General features: G+C 31.8%; 1 protein-coding gene across 1 annotated transcript; it reads right to left on the reverse strand.

Annotated features, from left to right (window-relative positions):
• Positions 1-1,439: 1,439 nt before the first annotated feature.
• Positions 1,440-2,498, reverse strand: LOC110654321 (uncharacterized). Its single transcript, XM_058136389.1, has 2 exons — positions 2,033-2,498; positions 1,440-1,927 (listed from the first exon to the last, which is right to left on the reverse strand). The coding sequence occupies exons 1-2, from the start codon at positions 2,496-2,498 to the stop codon at positions 1,440-1,442; spliced, it is 954 nt and encodes a 317-aa protein (XP_057992372.1).
• Between the last annotated feature and the right edge of the window lie 12,383 nt (positions 2,499-14,881).

Below are 14,881 nucleotides of genomic sequence, written 5' to 3' on the forward strand. Positions count from 1 at the left end.
AAAAAAAAAATCAACTAGACAAAATAAGGAACAACTTTCATGTTTATCATTTTCTCAAATTCCCACTGTAACAGTAACTAATGGAATAGTAAAGTTAGTGTATAAAAACTGAAAATTCTGCTCCATTAGTTTTAAGCTTAGAAATGGTATTAGTGATTAATGCCAACAAGTTTTGAATGCAAAATGTGGTGTGTTGGGAGTGTTAAAACCAATGTACCTATTTTCTATGCAAAAGTCAACATTTTTGTTGACCAATGAAGTGAATAGTAACACCAAAGCTTGAAAATCAAAAATTACAAAATTCAAAAGTATCAAATGCCCTAGTATACCTAACAAGATTGGTTTGGATAGTTTGGCATGCCAATAGGGTTCAGTTAGCGATCGCATGGCATTATGCCATTCTGTGATTTCATGGCTTTTAGCCATTCTGACATTGTATTGATATTTGGCCTTGTGCCTATTGTCATTACAGCTTATTAGCTGTTCTGTTGCACACCGGGAGATGCATATGTGACCGATGGTGTGACGGCCCGAGGTACTAGATACCCAGTGCCAGTTTACCCGTTTATCCAGTCCAGTCGTTCAGTATAGGTTACTTGGGCAACCAAAAATGAAAGTGGATAATTTAACGAAATAATGAATATAACAAGTATAAAACAAGTAAGACATCGATACATTCAATGCATATATATAGCCTTATATTTAATGCTTGCAAGTCAAGGCGAGTTTTGATGCCATCTTTAGTTTTTCCCTTTATGTTCATGATTGTCCCTAGTATATTATCCCATATATTCTTTTCAATGTGCATGACATCTAAGTTGTGACGTAGCAATAAGGTCCTCCAATATGGAAGGTCAAAGAATATACTCATTTTATTCCAATTGTCCCCCCTACCATCATGTGAGATTGCTTTCTTCATATGAGGAGCCTTAGTTAATATGACCCCTTCAAGATTTTTCACTTGATCAAGTATATCATCTCCTGAAAGTGGCTTGGGTGGTAACCCTCGCTCCCTTGTGCCATCAAAAGATTCGTTATCATTTCTCCATTTGTGATTAAGAGGAAGATATCGTCGATGACCCATATAACATTGCTTGCCTCCATTAGCCAACCTCATCCAACAAGTGTCCTTATTACAACAAGGACAAGCCAACTTTCCCTTAGTACTCCAACCTGATAAGTTCGCATATGCAGGGAAATCATTGATAGTCCATAGTAAAACTGCATGTAACTTGAAATTCTGTTGTGCATATGCATCAAATGTATCAATGCCAGTTTCCCATAACTCTCTTAGTTCTTCTACTAAAGGTTGAAGATAGATATCAATTGCATCTCCGGGACCCTCAGGACCTGGAATAAGCATTGATAAAATAAAATTTGATTGTTTCATGCACATCCAAGGTGGCAAATTGTATGGAATGAGTAAAACTGGCCAAACACTATATGGCATTTTTTGAATTGGCAAAAGGTTGAAATCCATCACTAGCAAGGCCTAGTCTCGCATTGCGAGAGTCTGAGGCAAAATTTGGATGTAGTTTGTCAAAGGAAATCCATGCCATTGAATCAGCAGGGTGTCTCATCACTCCATCATCTACCCTCTTATCTTTATGCCATCTCATCAAAGACGCTGTCTTTGTAGACATAAACAATCTTTGAAGTCTTGGCTTTAGTGGAAAGTAACGCAGAATTTTTTTTGGTATTCTCTTCCCATTGGTTTTAACCTTGTCTTCCCCATTATATTTATCAGTCTTCCATCTAGAATAGCCGCAAATCTTACAAAAATCTAGCCTCTCATCCTCTTTCCAATATAACATGCAATTATTTACACATGCATCAATTTTTTTGTATGAGAGACCAAGATCTTGAATTACTTTCTTTGCATCATAATACGATTGTGGCAAATTAGATCCTTGAGGTAATAATTCATCTTTCAATAATTGCAACAACATAGTAAATGACTCATTACTCCATCGACCAAGGCTCTTGATATGGAGCAATTTGACTAAGCAAGATAACTTTTAGCTCTTAGAACCTTGGTATAATGGTTGCTCAAAATCTCTTAGTAACCTATAGAATTTATTCGTTTCCTCATTCAGTTCCTCTTTATGAATATCACAAGCGAAGATATTCGTATCCATATCATTTGTATCTTGACCACAAAACTCTGGATATAAATCCCTTAAAATGTCATGCATCTCATTGCTAGGCTCATCTTCACTTTGTTCAACACTTTCTAAATTAGATTCAGATTCACCTACCCTTTCTCCATGGTGATACCAAAATGTATAATTATGTATTATTCCATACACCTTGAGATGTGTCCCTACCACTTCTCGTGTGGCGGAATACGTGTTACTACACTTGACGCATGGACAACGTATTTCCCCACGCCTCCCAGTCTTCTTAAAAGCATAGTCTAAAAATTCCTCAACCCCACGTAGATATACATCATTAAGACGATCACCAACAAGATCCATCCATCCTTTACTAGGAGCCATTATCTAATAAATTGATAGTTAGAAATATAACTTATAAAAATAAGCAAACATATTTGACAAGAAAAAAATTTAGTTTAAAATTTAGGTTACATTATTAAATAAATAAATATTAAAAAAAATTAAATAACATTGATCACAAAAAGGATGGTGCCAAAATATTATATGAAGTGGAAATTTAAAAGTAGGGTCAGAATGGAGGAATTTGAAAGACAAAGAACTATAAAAGTGAATTTTCTAAATACAGAAGAACTTATGGAATAATTGTGCATTGATCAATGAAAGGGAGACACTTGGTAAAATAAAAGCCACTCCTTTTTGTTCCTAAATCAATCAACTGTACTCTCAATCTCCCTCAATTTTTCATTTTCCTTCATCCTCTATTTTTCGTTTCTTCTTCTCTTCATTTTTGTTAATTAACATTACCCTTTTTTATTTTAAATTATTAGCATTAAACTTTATTAAATTTAAATTTAATATCTCATAATATTAAAATTAATTCTAATATGGTTGAGTTTTCAAACTTATTTGAAAATTTTATGATTAAAGGCTTGTTCGGTAATGCTTGCCTAGCTAGTCACATTCTGCAGTCCAAATTGGTGTAATTTACTGTACATAATCAAAATTATCATGTTTTCCTATAGATAATTTTTGGGAACTTGCATATTTTGGTATTTTACGCACTATGGAATGCAGAATATGCGTACACATGCAAGCTAAATGAGAAGAGTGATGTGTACAGTTTTGGAGTAGTCCTAATGGAGTTGGTCACAGGAAAAAGGCTAGTAGAACTAGAATTTGGAGAGAACAAGGACATAGTGTACTGGGTTTGCAGCAAAATGACAAGCAAAGAGAATGCACTTGATTTAGTGGACTCAAACATCTCAGAGAACTTGAGGGAGGATGCTATTTCTAGCCAAGCAAAATAACATTTGTGAAACTATTAGTTGTGCAAATTTGCAATTAAATATGCAGATTACTGAGGGAGGATGCTATCTCCATAACTGGTTGCAAAATTACTGCAGATTTGCAATTAAATATGCAGCAGAATTTGTTCAGAACTGTAGCAGAGCTTGAGCAAGAATTGCTGCGAAATTTATAGCAGAATTTGAGCAAGAATTACATATTAATTTATAACAAAATTACTGCAGGAATTGCAATGAAATTAGTGCAAGAATTGCAGTAGAATTTGAGCAGAAATTGCATTAGAATGAGCAAGAATTACTGCAGATTTTGCTATAAAATAAGCAGCAGAATTTGTGCAAAACTGCAGCAGAATTTGAGCAGGAATAGCTGTGGAATTTATAGCACAATTTGAGCAGGAATTAAATAGCTTGAGCAGGAATTGCTGCGAAATTTATAGTAGAATTTGAGCAAGAATTACATATTAATTTATAGCAAAATTACTGCAGGAATTGCAATGAAATTAGTGCAAGAATTGTGGTAGAATTTGAGCAGAAATTGCATTAGAATGAGCAAGAATTGCTGCAGATTTTGCTATAAAATAAGCAACAGAATTTGTGCAAAACTGCAGCAGAATTTGAGTAGGAATAGCTGTTGAATTTATAGCACAATTTGAGCAGGAATTTATAGCACAATCAAATATAAGAAATGCTGCAGAATTGCTACATATTTTGCAATAAATATATTTTGCAGAATTTTGTGCAAAATTGCCATAGAATTTGAGAAGGAATTACATGTTAATTTGTAGCAGAATTTGAGCAGGAATTGCAATGAAATTAGTGCAGAAATTGCAGCAAAATTTGAGCAGAAATTACATCAGAATAAGTAAGAATTACTGCAGAATTGCTGCAAATTTTGCAGTAAAATAAGTAGTAGAATTTGTGCAGAAATTGATGCAGAATTTGAGCAGAAATTACATCAGAATAAGTAAGAATTACTGCAGAATTGCTGTAAATTTTGCAATAAAATAAGTAGTAGAATTTGTGCAGAAATTGCTGCAGAATTTGAGCAGAAATTAGTAGAATTTATGCAGAAATTGCTGCAGAATTTGAGCAGAAATTACATCAGAATAAGTAAGAATTACTGCAGAATTGCTGCAAATTTTGCAATAAAATAAGTAGTAGAATTTATGCAGAACTGCAGCAGAATTTAAGCAGGAATTACTGTGAAATTTGCAGCAAAATTGGAGCAGGAATTACATATTAATTTGTAGCAAAATTTGAACCAGAATTTCAATGTAATTAGTATAGGATTTGCAGCAGAATTTAAGCAGATATTGTTCTAAAATAAAATTTTAATAAATTTCTACTCTATTTGCTTTTAGCTATTCTTTCATATTATTAACCCTCCATAAAATTTCATTCTAGCAATCTATCAAACACATAGAGACCTAAAGGCAAATAGCTTCTAATCAAATATAATGACACCACCTGATTGATAAGAAAAACTTACTTGTAAGATTATTGATTCAGGAGAGAATTCCAAATTAATAAACCCTATGAGCAATGTAGGCTTCCAAATCAAGATCAGTAGGAATAAACAAGGGGTATTTGCAAAAATCAATGGACTTTCTCTCTTCCAAAATATGAACAGCCAATCAAATATAAGAAATGCTGCAGAATTGCTACATATTTTGCAATAAATATATGCTGCAAAATTTTGTGCAAAATTGCCATAGAATTTGAGAAGGAATTACATGTTAATTTGTAGCAGAATTTGAGCAGGAATTGCAATGAAATTAGTGCAGAAATTGCAGCAGAATTTGAGCAGAAATTACATCAGAATAAGTAAGAATTACTGTAGAATTGCTACAAATTTTACAGTAAAATAAGTAGTAGAATTTGTGCAGAAATTGCTACAGAATTTGAGCAGAAATTACATCAGAATAAGTAAGAATTACTGCAGAATTGCTGCAAATTTTGCAATAAAATAAGTAGTAGAATTTGTGCAGAACTGCAGCAGAATTTAAGCAGGAATTACTGTAGAATTTGTAGCAAAATTGGAGCAGGAATTACATATTAATTTGTAGCAAAATTTGAACCAGAATTTCAATGTAATTAGTATAGGATTTGCAGCAGAATTTATGCAGATATTGTTCTAAAATAAAATTTTAATAAATTTCTACTCTATTTGCTTTTAGCTATTCTTTCATATTATTAACCCTCCATAAAATTTCATTCTAGCAATCTATCAAACACATAGAGACCTAAAGGCAAATAGCTCCTAATCAAATATAATGACACCACCTGATAGATAAGAAAAACTTACTTGTAAGATTGCTGATTCAGGAGAGAATTCCAAATTAATAAACCCTATGAGCAATGTAGGCTTCCAAATCAAGATCAGTAGGAATAAACAAGGGGTATTTGCAAAAATCAATGGACTTCCTCTCTTCCAAAATCTGAATAGCAACACCTTAATCCAAATTTGTAAGAACAAGTGCAAGCCCTACAATACCCACAATACCAAATTCAATATTGTTACCATCAAACACAAGAACAAATCCTATAACCACTTTTATTACTCATATTACCAGTAACACCCACCTCAAAATCAATGGCAATATGACCAACAACCACAAAACTACACTTATTACCAACCTAATAATGAGTCCTCACCTAGGATTTCAGCGACACAAGAAGCAGTACGTAGGTATCATTGCAAGTAGTGCAGCAACGTAAAGAGTGTTTTCCTTGGGTATGGTGTTTCCGATCGATTTGATTGAATTTGTATTGGAAGTTGAAGAAAGAAAACGTAATAAGAGGGATGGTGGCAGTTACGTTTAGAAACACAATTTAGGGCTTTAGGAGTTAGAAACCTCTTAGAAATGGGAATTAATAATATCAGCTGGAGGGAAAAATAAAATCTAAAAAAAGAAGTTAATTCATTTACAAGGACCTTTTGTCCTCGTGAAAGACTTAAAAATAATTCATTTAAAATTTTGGATATAACGACCAATATTTTATTCTTTAACTAGAGTATTTTATAACAATGGTTAAAATTTTATATAATTACGATCAATTATATTATTAGTCGTTATTTATATATCATTAACAAGGAAATTTTAATTCTCTCGTTGATAATTGGTTGTTAAAAACTATAATTCTTGTAGTGTTGGGTAAGCTTGCAATGGGTCAGACTGTCCATAAGCCCAAAGAGCCCTCAACTCTCAATCCTATATATATATATATATATATATATATATATTCTGATAACCCCATTTAATATCAGATAGAATTCATATAGAATTTGAATGTTTTGGATATTAAGAGTTATGAATCTATCATTTCGCTTCCGTTCTTCATTGTTCATAGAAAATCATAGATACAAGCGTATTTCCAGGTACACATATTCTCTAACCATATAATCTATAACGATTTAATTTATTTTTAACAATTAGTATCAGACCCATGATTAGAGATTACATTTTTTTTGTTAATTTCATTGTTGGATGTTTGAATATTAGTTTTGGCAAATAAATATTGAATTTAATTTCATGATTTGGTAAATATTTTTCTTTTCGTTAAATACTTATATGTATATATAAGTTTGTGGGCATCCACAACATTGAACATCCATTGCGTTGAATTTACTTTTATATATATATATAGTGTTATCAAAGGCGAGTGAGGCGCCAGGCAAGGCGAGGAGCCCGGCGAGATGAGATGCCTCTCTGTGGCCTCGACTGGAACTCCTGGCTAGGCTTTGGAGAGAAGATGCCTCAAGCCGACGAGGCGAGAGGCGACACAGGCTAGAGGCAACGCCTCATCAAAGCAATAGTAAGTTTTTTTTTTAAATGAAAAAAAAAGCTGCACCACGAAGATAGCAGAGCCGCTCTTTTCCTCGACGTCACGCTCGTGATAGAGACAGAACAGGACCAACAAGTACGCCCTCTCTCTCTCTCTCTCTCTCTCTCTTATCTTCTTCTTCTTCTTCTTTCCTCTCCGATCTCTCTCTCTCACGTCTTCTTCTTTCCTCTCTCTGATCTCTCTCTCTAACGTCTTCTTCTTCTTTCCTCTCTCCGATCTCTCTCTCTCACGTCTTTTTCTCCTTGGCTTTTTCTCTCTCCACTTATTCTTCTTTCCCTGCTGCGTAGACCACCTGTTTTTTATTTTTTCTTTTTTTTCCCTCCCCTCTCCTTCTTCTTTCAGCAGTCCCTTTTTATTTTTTTCTTTATTTTCCCCTCCCCTCCTTATTATTAATTAATTATTTATTTATTGTTAATTTAATTATTTATTTTTTATTCTTGTTAATTAATTATTTAAATTTTATGGGTATTGCTAAATTGATTATTTTACTTTGTATTCTTGTTTAATTAGTTGATTAATTAACATGGGTGTTGTTGATTTGTTGGTAATTAGTTTAATTTTTATTTGTTATTCTTGTTAGTTTGATTAGTTTTACTCATTAGTTGTTAATTAGACATTAGTTGTTAATTAATTATTTATTTTATATAGGTATTATTAATTTATTGTTAATTTGATTTTTTTACTTTTTATTATTGTTAATTAATTGTTTAATTTATATGGGTGTTGTTAATTTGTTGTTAATTAGTTTACCTTTTACTTGTCATTCTTGTTAATTAGTTTTAGTTTGATTAATTTTGCTTTTTTCTTGTTAATTGAATATTAGTTGTTTATTTTATATGGGTATTATTAATTTATTGTTAATTTGATTATTTTCTTTTTGTTCTTGGTAAGCAATTGTGTAATTCATATGGACATTATTAATTTGTTGTTAATTAGTTTACTTTTTACTTCTTATTATTGTTAATTTTTTTTTTTAATATGCTTTTTTACTTATCAACTATTTAAAAGTATGAATATATATATATATATATATATATATATATATATATATATATATATATATATATATATATATATATATAATTTAAGCAATTAAGGTTATAGCGCCTTGCTTCAAAAAGGCCCTCGCCTCTCGCCTAAGGCCATAGAGTACTCTATCGCCTTAGTGTCGCCTTTCGCCTTGATAACACTATATTTTTTAAATTTTAAAATTCACATGGTTATATGTTTGTTTTCGAAATAGTATATAATATACTCGTATATTGATTATGATTAAATTTCGTAACCCATATGAAACCTGCATACTGTCACATGTAATTAATTTAATAAAAGTCAAGAGCATAAAATATTTACAATTCTATTTGGTTATGTGTTTATTAATTATAATAATATTATGTGTTTATTAATAGCTGTTGGTTTAGTTGGACTAATTATTTCCAGGCATATTGAGAACATATTCATGAGTAGTAACATTGTTACTATGTTCATAACATAGTCTCCATGAAAATTCGGATTATGGTAAACACTTTTATGATTATGAGCTCACCTATCGTAGGACTAGACATAAAATTGTTCTGTTAATTTGGTTAAAATTTATTCCCTGGATTTCAGGAGTTATTTGGATTATATTAATAATGGATATGCCCATCGATATAACACTATTAATACAATATGTTATTGTTGGTTGTAATGCTATTTGTTGATTGTCTTTAATATTTTTTTTAATACCCTATAGGTATAAAAGTGTTAAAGATGTTGGCTTATATATATATATATATATATATATATATATATATTGATGAGTTCAATGAGTTTTCTTGATTTTATTGTAATCCGGGACCCTTAGGCGGGATTATAATAAATAACAGTTTTGTACACAATTACTTTCTTAGCTGGATCTGAAAGAAAACTTTAGTTTTGTGATTATGTTATATACATAATTCACGTTTCCTCTGTTGCTCTATTCCAGCTATTGTTTCTATGGAATTATCTAATGTGAAAACTCTGAATGGCTCCAATTTTGATGATTGGAAAAAATCTCTGAGCATGTACCTAGCAATAGCCTAACTGGATTTAGCTTTAAGGGTTGATGCACCTACTGAACTTACTAATGAATCCACTATTGCTGAAAAGACTTATCATGAAAAGTGGCAAAATTCTAATAGGGTTTGCTTAATGGTGATAAAGTATAATATAGATAAGTCCATAAGACAAGGTATTCCTAATAAGGAGACTGCCAAGGAATTTCTGCAGACTGTTGTTGAAAAGTTTAAAAAGTTTGACAAGGCTAAAAAGAGTCATTATCTTTCTTTGCTGGAGCACACCCAATATGATGGTGCCAGTGGTGTACGAGAACACAACATGACACTTATAAGTTATTTCAACAAGCTCAAGTCTTTTGATCTTGATTTGAGAGAAAGTTTTCTGGTCTGGCACATTCTTGAATCTCTTCCACCCCAATTCAAAATTCTCAAGACTTCTTACAACTCCCAACAAGGGGAGTGGACAGTTGATCAGTTAATAGCCATTGTGTGACAAGAAGAGGAATCTAAGAGGAAAGGGAATACTCTTTCTGTTAATTATGTTTTTTAAAGGGTCTAGTAGCAAGACTAATGAGAAATTTCAGAAGGACAAGAAGCCTAAAGCTAAATTTGAGAACAAGAATGGTGGTAAGCATGATCATAATTTAACAGTTAAGAAGAAGCCTTTCAAAGGGCAAGTGCAACTATTGTAAGAAGCTTGGCCATAAGTTAGAGGACTGTTTTAAGCTTAAGAAGAAGCACGAGAAGCAAGGGGTTCAAAAAAAAAAAAAACATGAGAAAGCCAAGTGAAAAGGAGAAGACTGTTTTAGGAGTAAATGGAGTTGCAGTAGTAGAACTCATAGGGACTGTTTCTTTGAATTTATCTTCTGGACATGTGTTGGAATTAAATGATACTGTTTATGTTCCTTCTTCAAGGAGAAATTTAATTCCAGCACCTATTTTAGATAAGTATAGTTCTGTGTTTCTTCAGGGTAATAAAAAAAATTGTTATTTATTTTAAATCTGATATTGTTAGTTTCTCTATTTTATGCAATGGTTTATATATGTTGGATTTAAATTCAATTCCTTTTTAATCTGTTGATGTTCCTATCAATGTTGTTATTGGGCACAAATGTCAAAGAGTTAAAGAGAACTCTTCGATGTTATGGCATAGACGTTTGAGTCACATTTCTAAGGAGAGAAATAGAAAGGTTTAAGGCCATACTAGTAGTAAAAGGTTATACTTAGAGGGAAGGTATAGATTATACAGAAACTTTTTCCCCAGTGTCCACTAAAGATGCCTTTCATGTGGTTATGGCTTTAGTTGCTCATTATGACTTAGAACTCCACCAGAAAGATGTTAAAACAGTTTTCTTAAATGGAGACTTATATGAAGATGTGTATATGGTTCAACTAAATGGTTTCCTAGAAGCTGATAAAGAACACTTAGAGTGCAAGTTGAAAAGATCCATTTAGGGGTTGAAACAGGCTTCTAGACAATGGTATCTAAAGTTTGATCAAGTTTTGACTTCTCTTGGTTTTGAGGAGAATGCTTCAGATCAATGCATCTTTCAAAAGGTGAGTGGGAGCCATTTCATTATTCTAGTGTTGTATGTTGATGACGTTCTTCTTACCAGTAATAGCATCAATCTCTTGAACAAGACAAAATACATGCTTTCTATTCACTTTGACATGAAAGATCTTGGTGAGGCCACATATGTTCTGGGTATTCAGTTTCACCATGATATGTCTCGAGGCATATTGGGTTTGTCTTAAGAAACTTATATTGATCGAGTTCTTAAGAGATTTAACATGCACACTTGCTCATCTTCTATTGCACCTATTCTTTCAGGTGAGAAACTCTCTAAAGCTTAGTGTGCTCAGGATGATAAGGAAAAGACTGAAATGGAAAAGATTCCATATAGTTCTAAAGTTGGGAGCTTGATGTATGCTCAAGTATGCACTCGTCCTGATATAGCATTTGCTATTAGTGTCCTTGGTAGATACTTGAGTAATCCTGGATGGAGTCACTGGAAAGCTACAAAGCAAGCTATGAGATTTTTGCAGAATACTAAGAATTATATGTTGACTTACAAAATATTTGGTAATCTGGAAGTCATTGGGTACTCTGATTCTGACTTTGCAGATTCTGCAGATAAAAGAAAATCTACTTCTAGTTACATCTTCATGATGTCTGGAGGAGCTGTTTCTTAGAAAAGTGCCAAATAGACACTTACCGCTACCTCCACTATGGAAGCAGAGTATGTTGCTTGTTATGAGGCCACTTGTCAAGCTGTTTGGTTAAAGAAATTGATTTCTGGTATGCTTATTGTTGAGAGCATCTCAAGGCCCTTGACCATTTATTGCGATAATGCTCCTACTGTTTGCTTCTCTCAAAATCACAGGAATTCTAGTCGAACTAAACATTTTGATGTCAAATTCTTGTTTGTTTGAGAGAAGATTCGTGAATCATATACTCGGATTGAACATATTACTGCGGACCAAATGATTGTGGATCCATTAACCAAAGCTTTGCCCATCAGTGTTTTTTAGAAGCATGTTGCGTGTATGGGTGTAGTGAAAACTTTTGATGATGCTTTGATTTGGTGGGACTCTGTTTTATGTTACATTTGGGTTAGCATTTGTATGGAATGCTTAGACCATTATTTTTAGACATATCTTGTCACATATTCCATTTAAATTCATCGTTTTATTTTTGAGATTTTGTTGGCACATATATATAATATTGTTTTTCCTATCGGATTCAATGTTATTTTGTTTGTCATTACATTAACTGGATTTTATAGGTTAAATTGCTTACTTGTTTTTGGATATTGTTTTGTATTTTATTAATCTGTACTTTTAGTTTAATAAATTGATTACTGCTATCCAAGTGAGAGATTGTTGGATTATTTATTTGTATCTGGATTTAGATTAGTATTAATCAATTGTTAGTCTCATTGAAAGATTAAATAATGATTCTATCGGCGACATGAGGAAGCTGGTGGCGGCGCAGACATGCACCAGAGTCGAGAAGATTATGATACAGAAGTGGTATACCGTCTACAATTATTAACTTCATATCATGAAGTACCAGACACTAGAATACTGATTTTTTTTTCTCTTAAAATTCCTCCTACTCATATTTCTTTGATACAGATTTGTCAGATGCAGATGATTCATCGTCAGAAATGTTGACAACAACTTTGGGCTTAGCAAGTTCAATCTTCTCTTATTCAAGGAACATATCATAGGACTTCAGAAGAGGGAATTCATCCAAAAGTGCTGCTCGTGTGCTCTCCTTCCCTGAATCTTTTATCCATCTCCTGATAATCTCCTTCAGTTTCTCCTTGACAGCTAAAATGTCTTTCTCGACAGTTGGTGAACAAAGTCTCCAACGTTGCTGGGGAAGCTGGAAGGGAACTTGGTTTTAAGGACCTCTTAACTGGTGTTTTGTCCATTACTTACGATTTCAAGAGGACTTTATTAACTTAGTGATAGATAAAAGAAGCTACAGAATAGTATATATAGACCTCATTCCATGGAAAATGAAAGGACTCTAACATGCTATGGAGGGATTGAATAAGGTAGACAAAAGGTGGTTGATAATGGTAAACCATTTATTTCATATTCTTTTACCAATGTAGTGGGTTAATTAATACATATGACCGAATACTATGTCCAAGTTCCCACCTTCATTGCTGGTGGTCATAGGCATTCTTTTTTTCTTCCCTTAATTTTGATAAATTTAATTAAGATTAGGTAACACATAGTGTGTTATTATTATTTTTTTATATCAAAGAAATATGTTATGTCTTCAATTACATGGTTTGTTATGTATAATTAATAAAATAAATCAAAATATGTTTTAGTAAAGATTCTAAATTAAGGTGAGGTGTCAACATTAAAAAATTAGTACCACTAAGTGTTATGCTTAATTCAACTTTGGTAGAAAAAGAAAACATTAGTCAAGTTAACAAAATTTATTAGTATACATATATATCTTAATACCATACGCCTAAATGGCTAAACCTTAATATCATATGCATATTTTCATACTTGTAATTCACCTAGTTTTTTTTTTTTTTTTTTACATTTATGGATGCATAATTAATTATTAATCATTATTGCCAAGTTCATCAACTATTAATATATTGTAGATAAAGTTATTTTAGATGCTAATTACCCTTATTTTATTCTTAATAATCTAATAACACCCAAAAATCATTTTTCGTTTGGAATGGCAATTTGTGGCAACTTTATATGGCACTGTATCTGATATGACTCAATTGAATAATCTTTTTATATCTTTGTAGGGGATAATTATGGTAAACCAATATGACGAGGCAATTTCCCATCTTTTAATTTGTGTATGAGAAATGGGCGTGAGTAGGGGTATGCATCGATCAATTCTATTCAATTGTTCAAATTGTACTCGACAGAATTAGTAGTAAATACTATATTAGGAAAATAAATCTTACCAAAAACCTAACCGAATATAGTTACAATCGAAATTAATTAAACTGAACCTATCTGGTTCGAATTACTCATTGGTAGGAATGGGCATGGTGTAGGTTTTCTCTTGTACCAAACTTGCTCCAATCCATTTAAAGTCGATTTGGATATTAGTTAAATGGATTTGGGATATTTAATTTACCATCCATCACAGATTTGGCCGGAATTTGGATTAAGTCCTTGTATATTCGTAACTCGAAACCCGTTTAGATAAAAATGGGTTTGGATATAATTTGGATTTAAGACCTTGTGTACTATCCACTACCCCAAACCCGTTTAGATAAAAATGTTTGAGTATTGGCAACAGTTGGTACCCAAACTCATTTAAGGGGCGAAAAAGAAAAATTGAAATATGATGTTTTCCATGAGAAAAATTAAATTAAAACATCATATTTAATTTATTCTTTTAACTCTTTTTATGAATGTAGACAGCAAATACTTGTATATATTATTTTTTACAATAAAAAAAAATATTAAAGCAATATAATAAATTAATTAAAGAAAAATAGTTTTAAAAATAAGATTTTAAAAATTGATGCTGAACATACCGATTTTACTAGGTTAAGTAAATAATTTTGAAGTATGAAAAAATACTGACAACAATCAATTAATATTATGTGCACGATTCAAAGACACTATTAATCTTATACAGTATAGTATATATGGTGCCAATTTGACCAAAAAGACAAATATATATATATATATATATATATATATATATATATATATATATATATAGAATATTGAATATCAAACTATGCCGTTTCACAATAGTATATATTGTCGACTTGAATGGGTGCAATCCCCTTTTCTAACACTGGCCAATGAGTACAATTAGAAAGGCAAAGGTTTATCCTTTGTTATAAATTTCTTATTTCACTTGTGCTAATTAAGATAGTAAAATATCTTCTTTTTATTTTTATCAATATTTTTATCAAGTGATATAAACCATTAGATCAACAAAAATTAAAATCAACAGTTGATTATATTTTTAAGTTAAATACAATTAAACCATAGTTAATTTTGTAATCCATTATGAGATGGCAATGCATTTTAAAATGCCATGATTATTCCACTC

This window comes from Hevea brasiliensis, chromosome 15 (genome assembly GCF_030052815.1).
Source record: "Hevea brasiliensis isolate MT/VB/25A 57/8 chromosome 15, ASM3005281v1, whole genome shotgun sequence".
Lineage (NCBI taxonomy): Eukaryota > Viridiplantae > Streptophyta > Magnoliopsida > Malpighiales > Euphorbiaceae > Hevea > Hevea brasiliensis.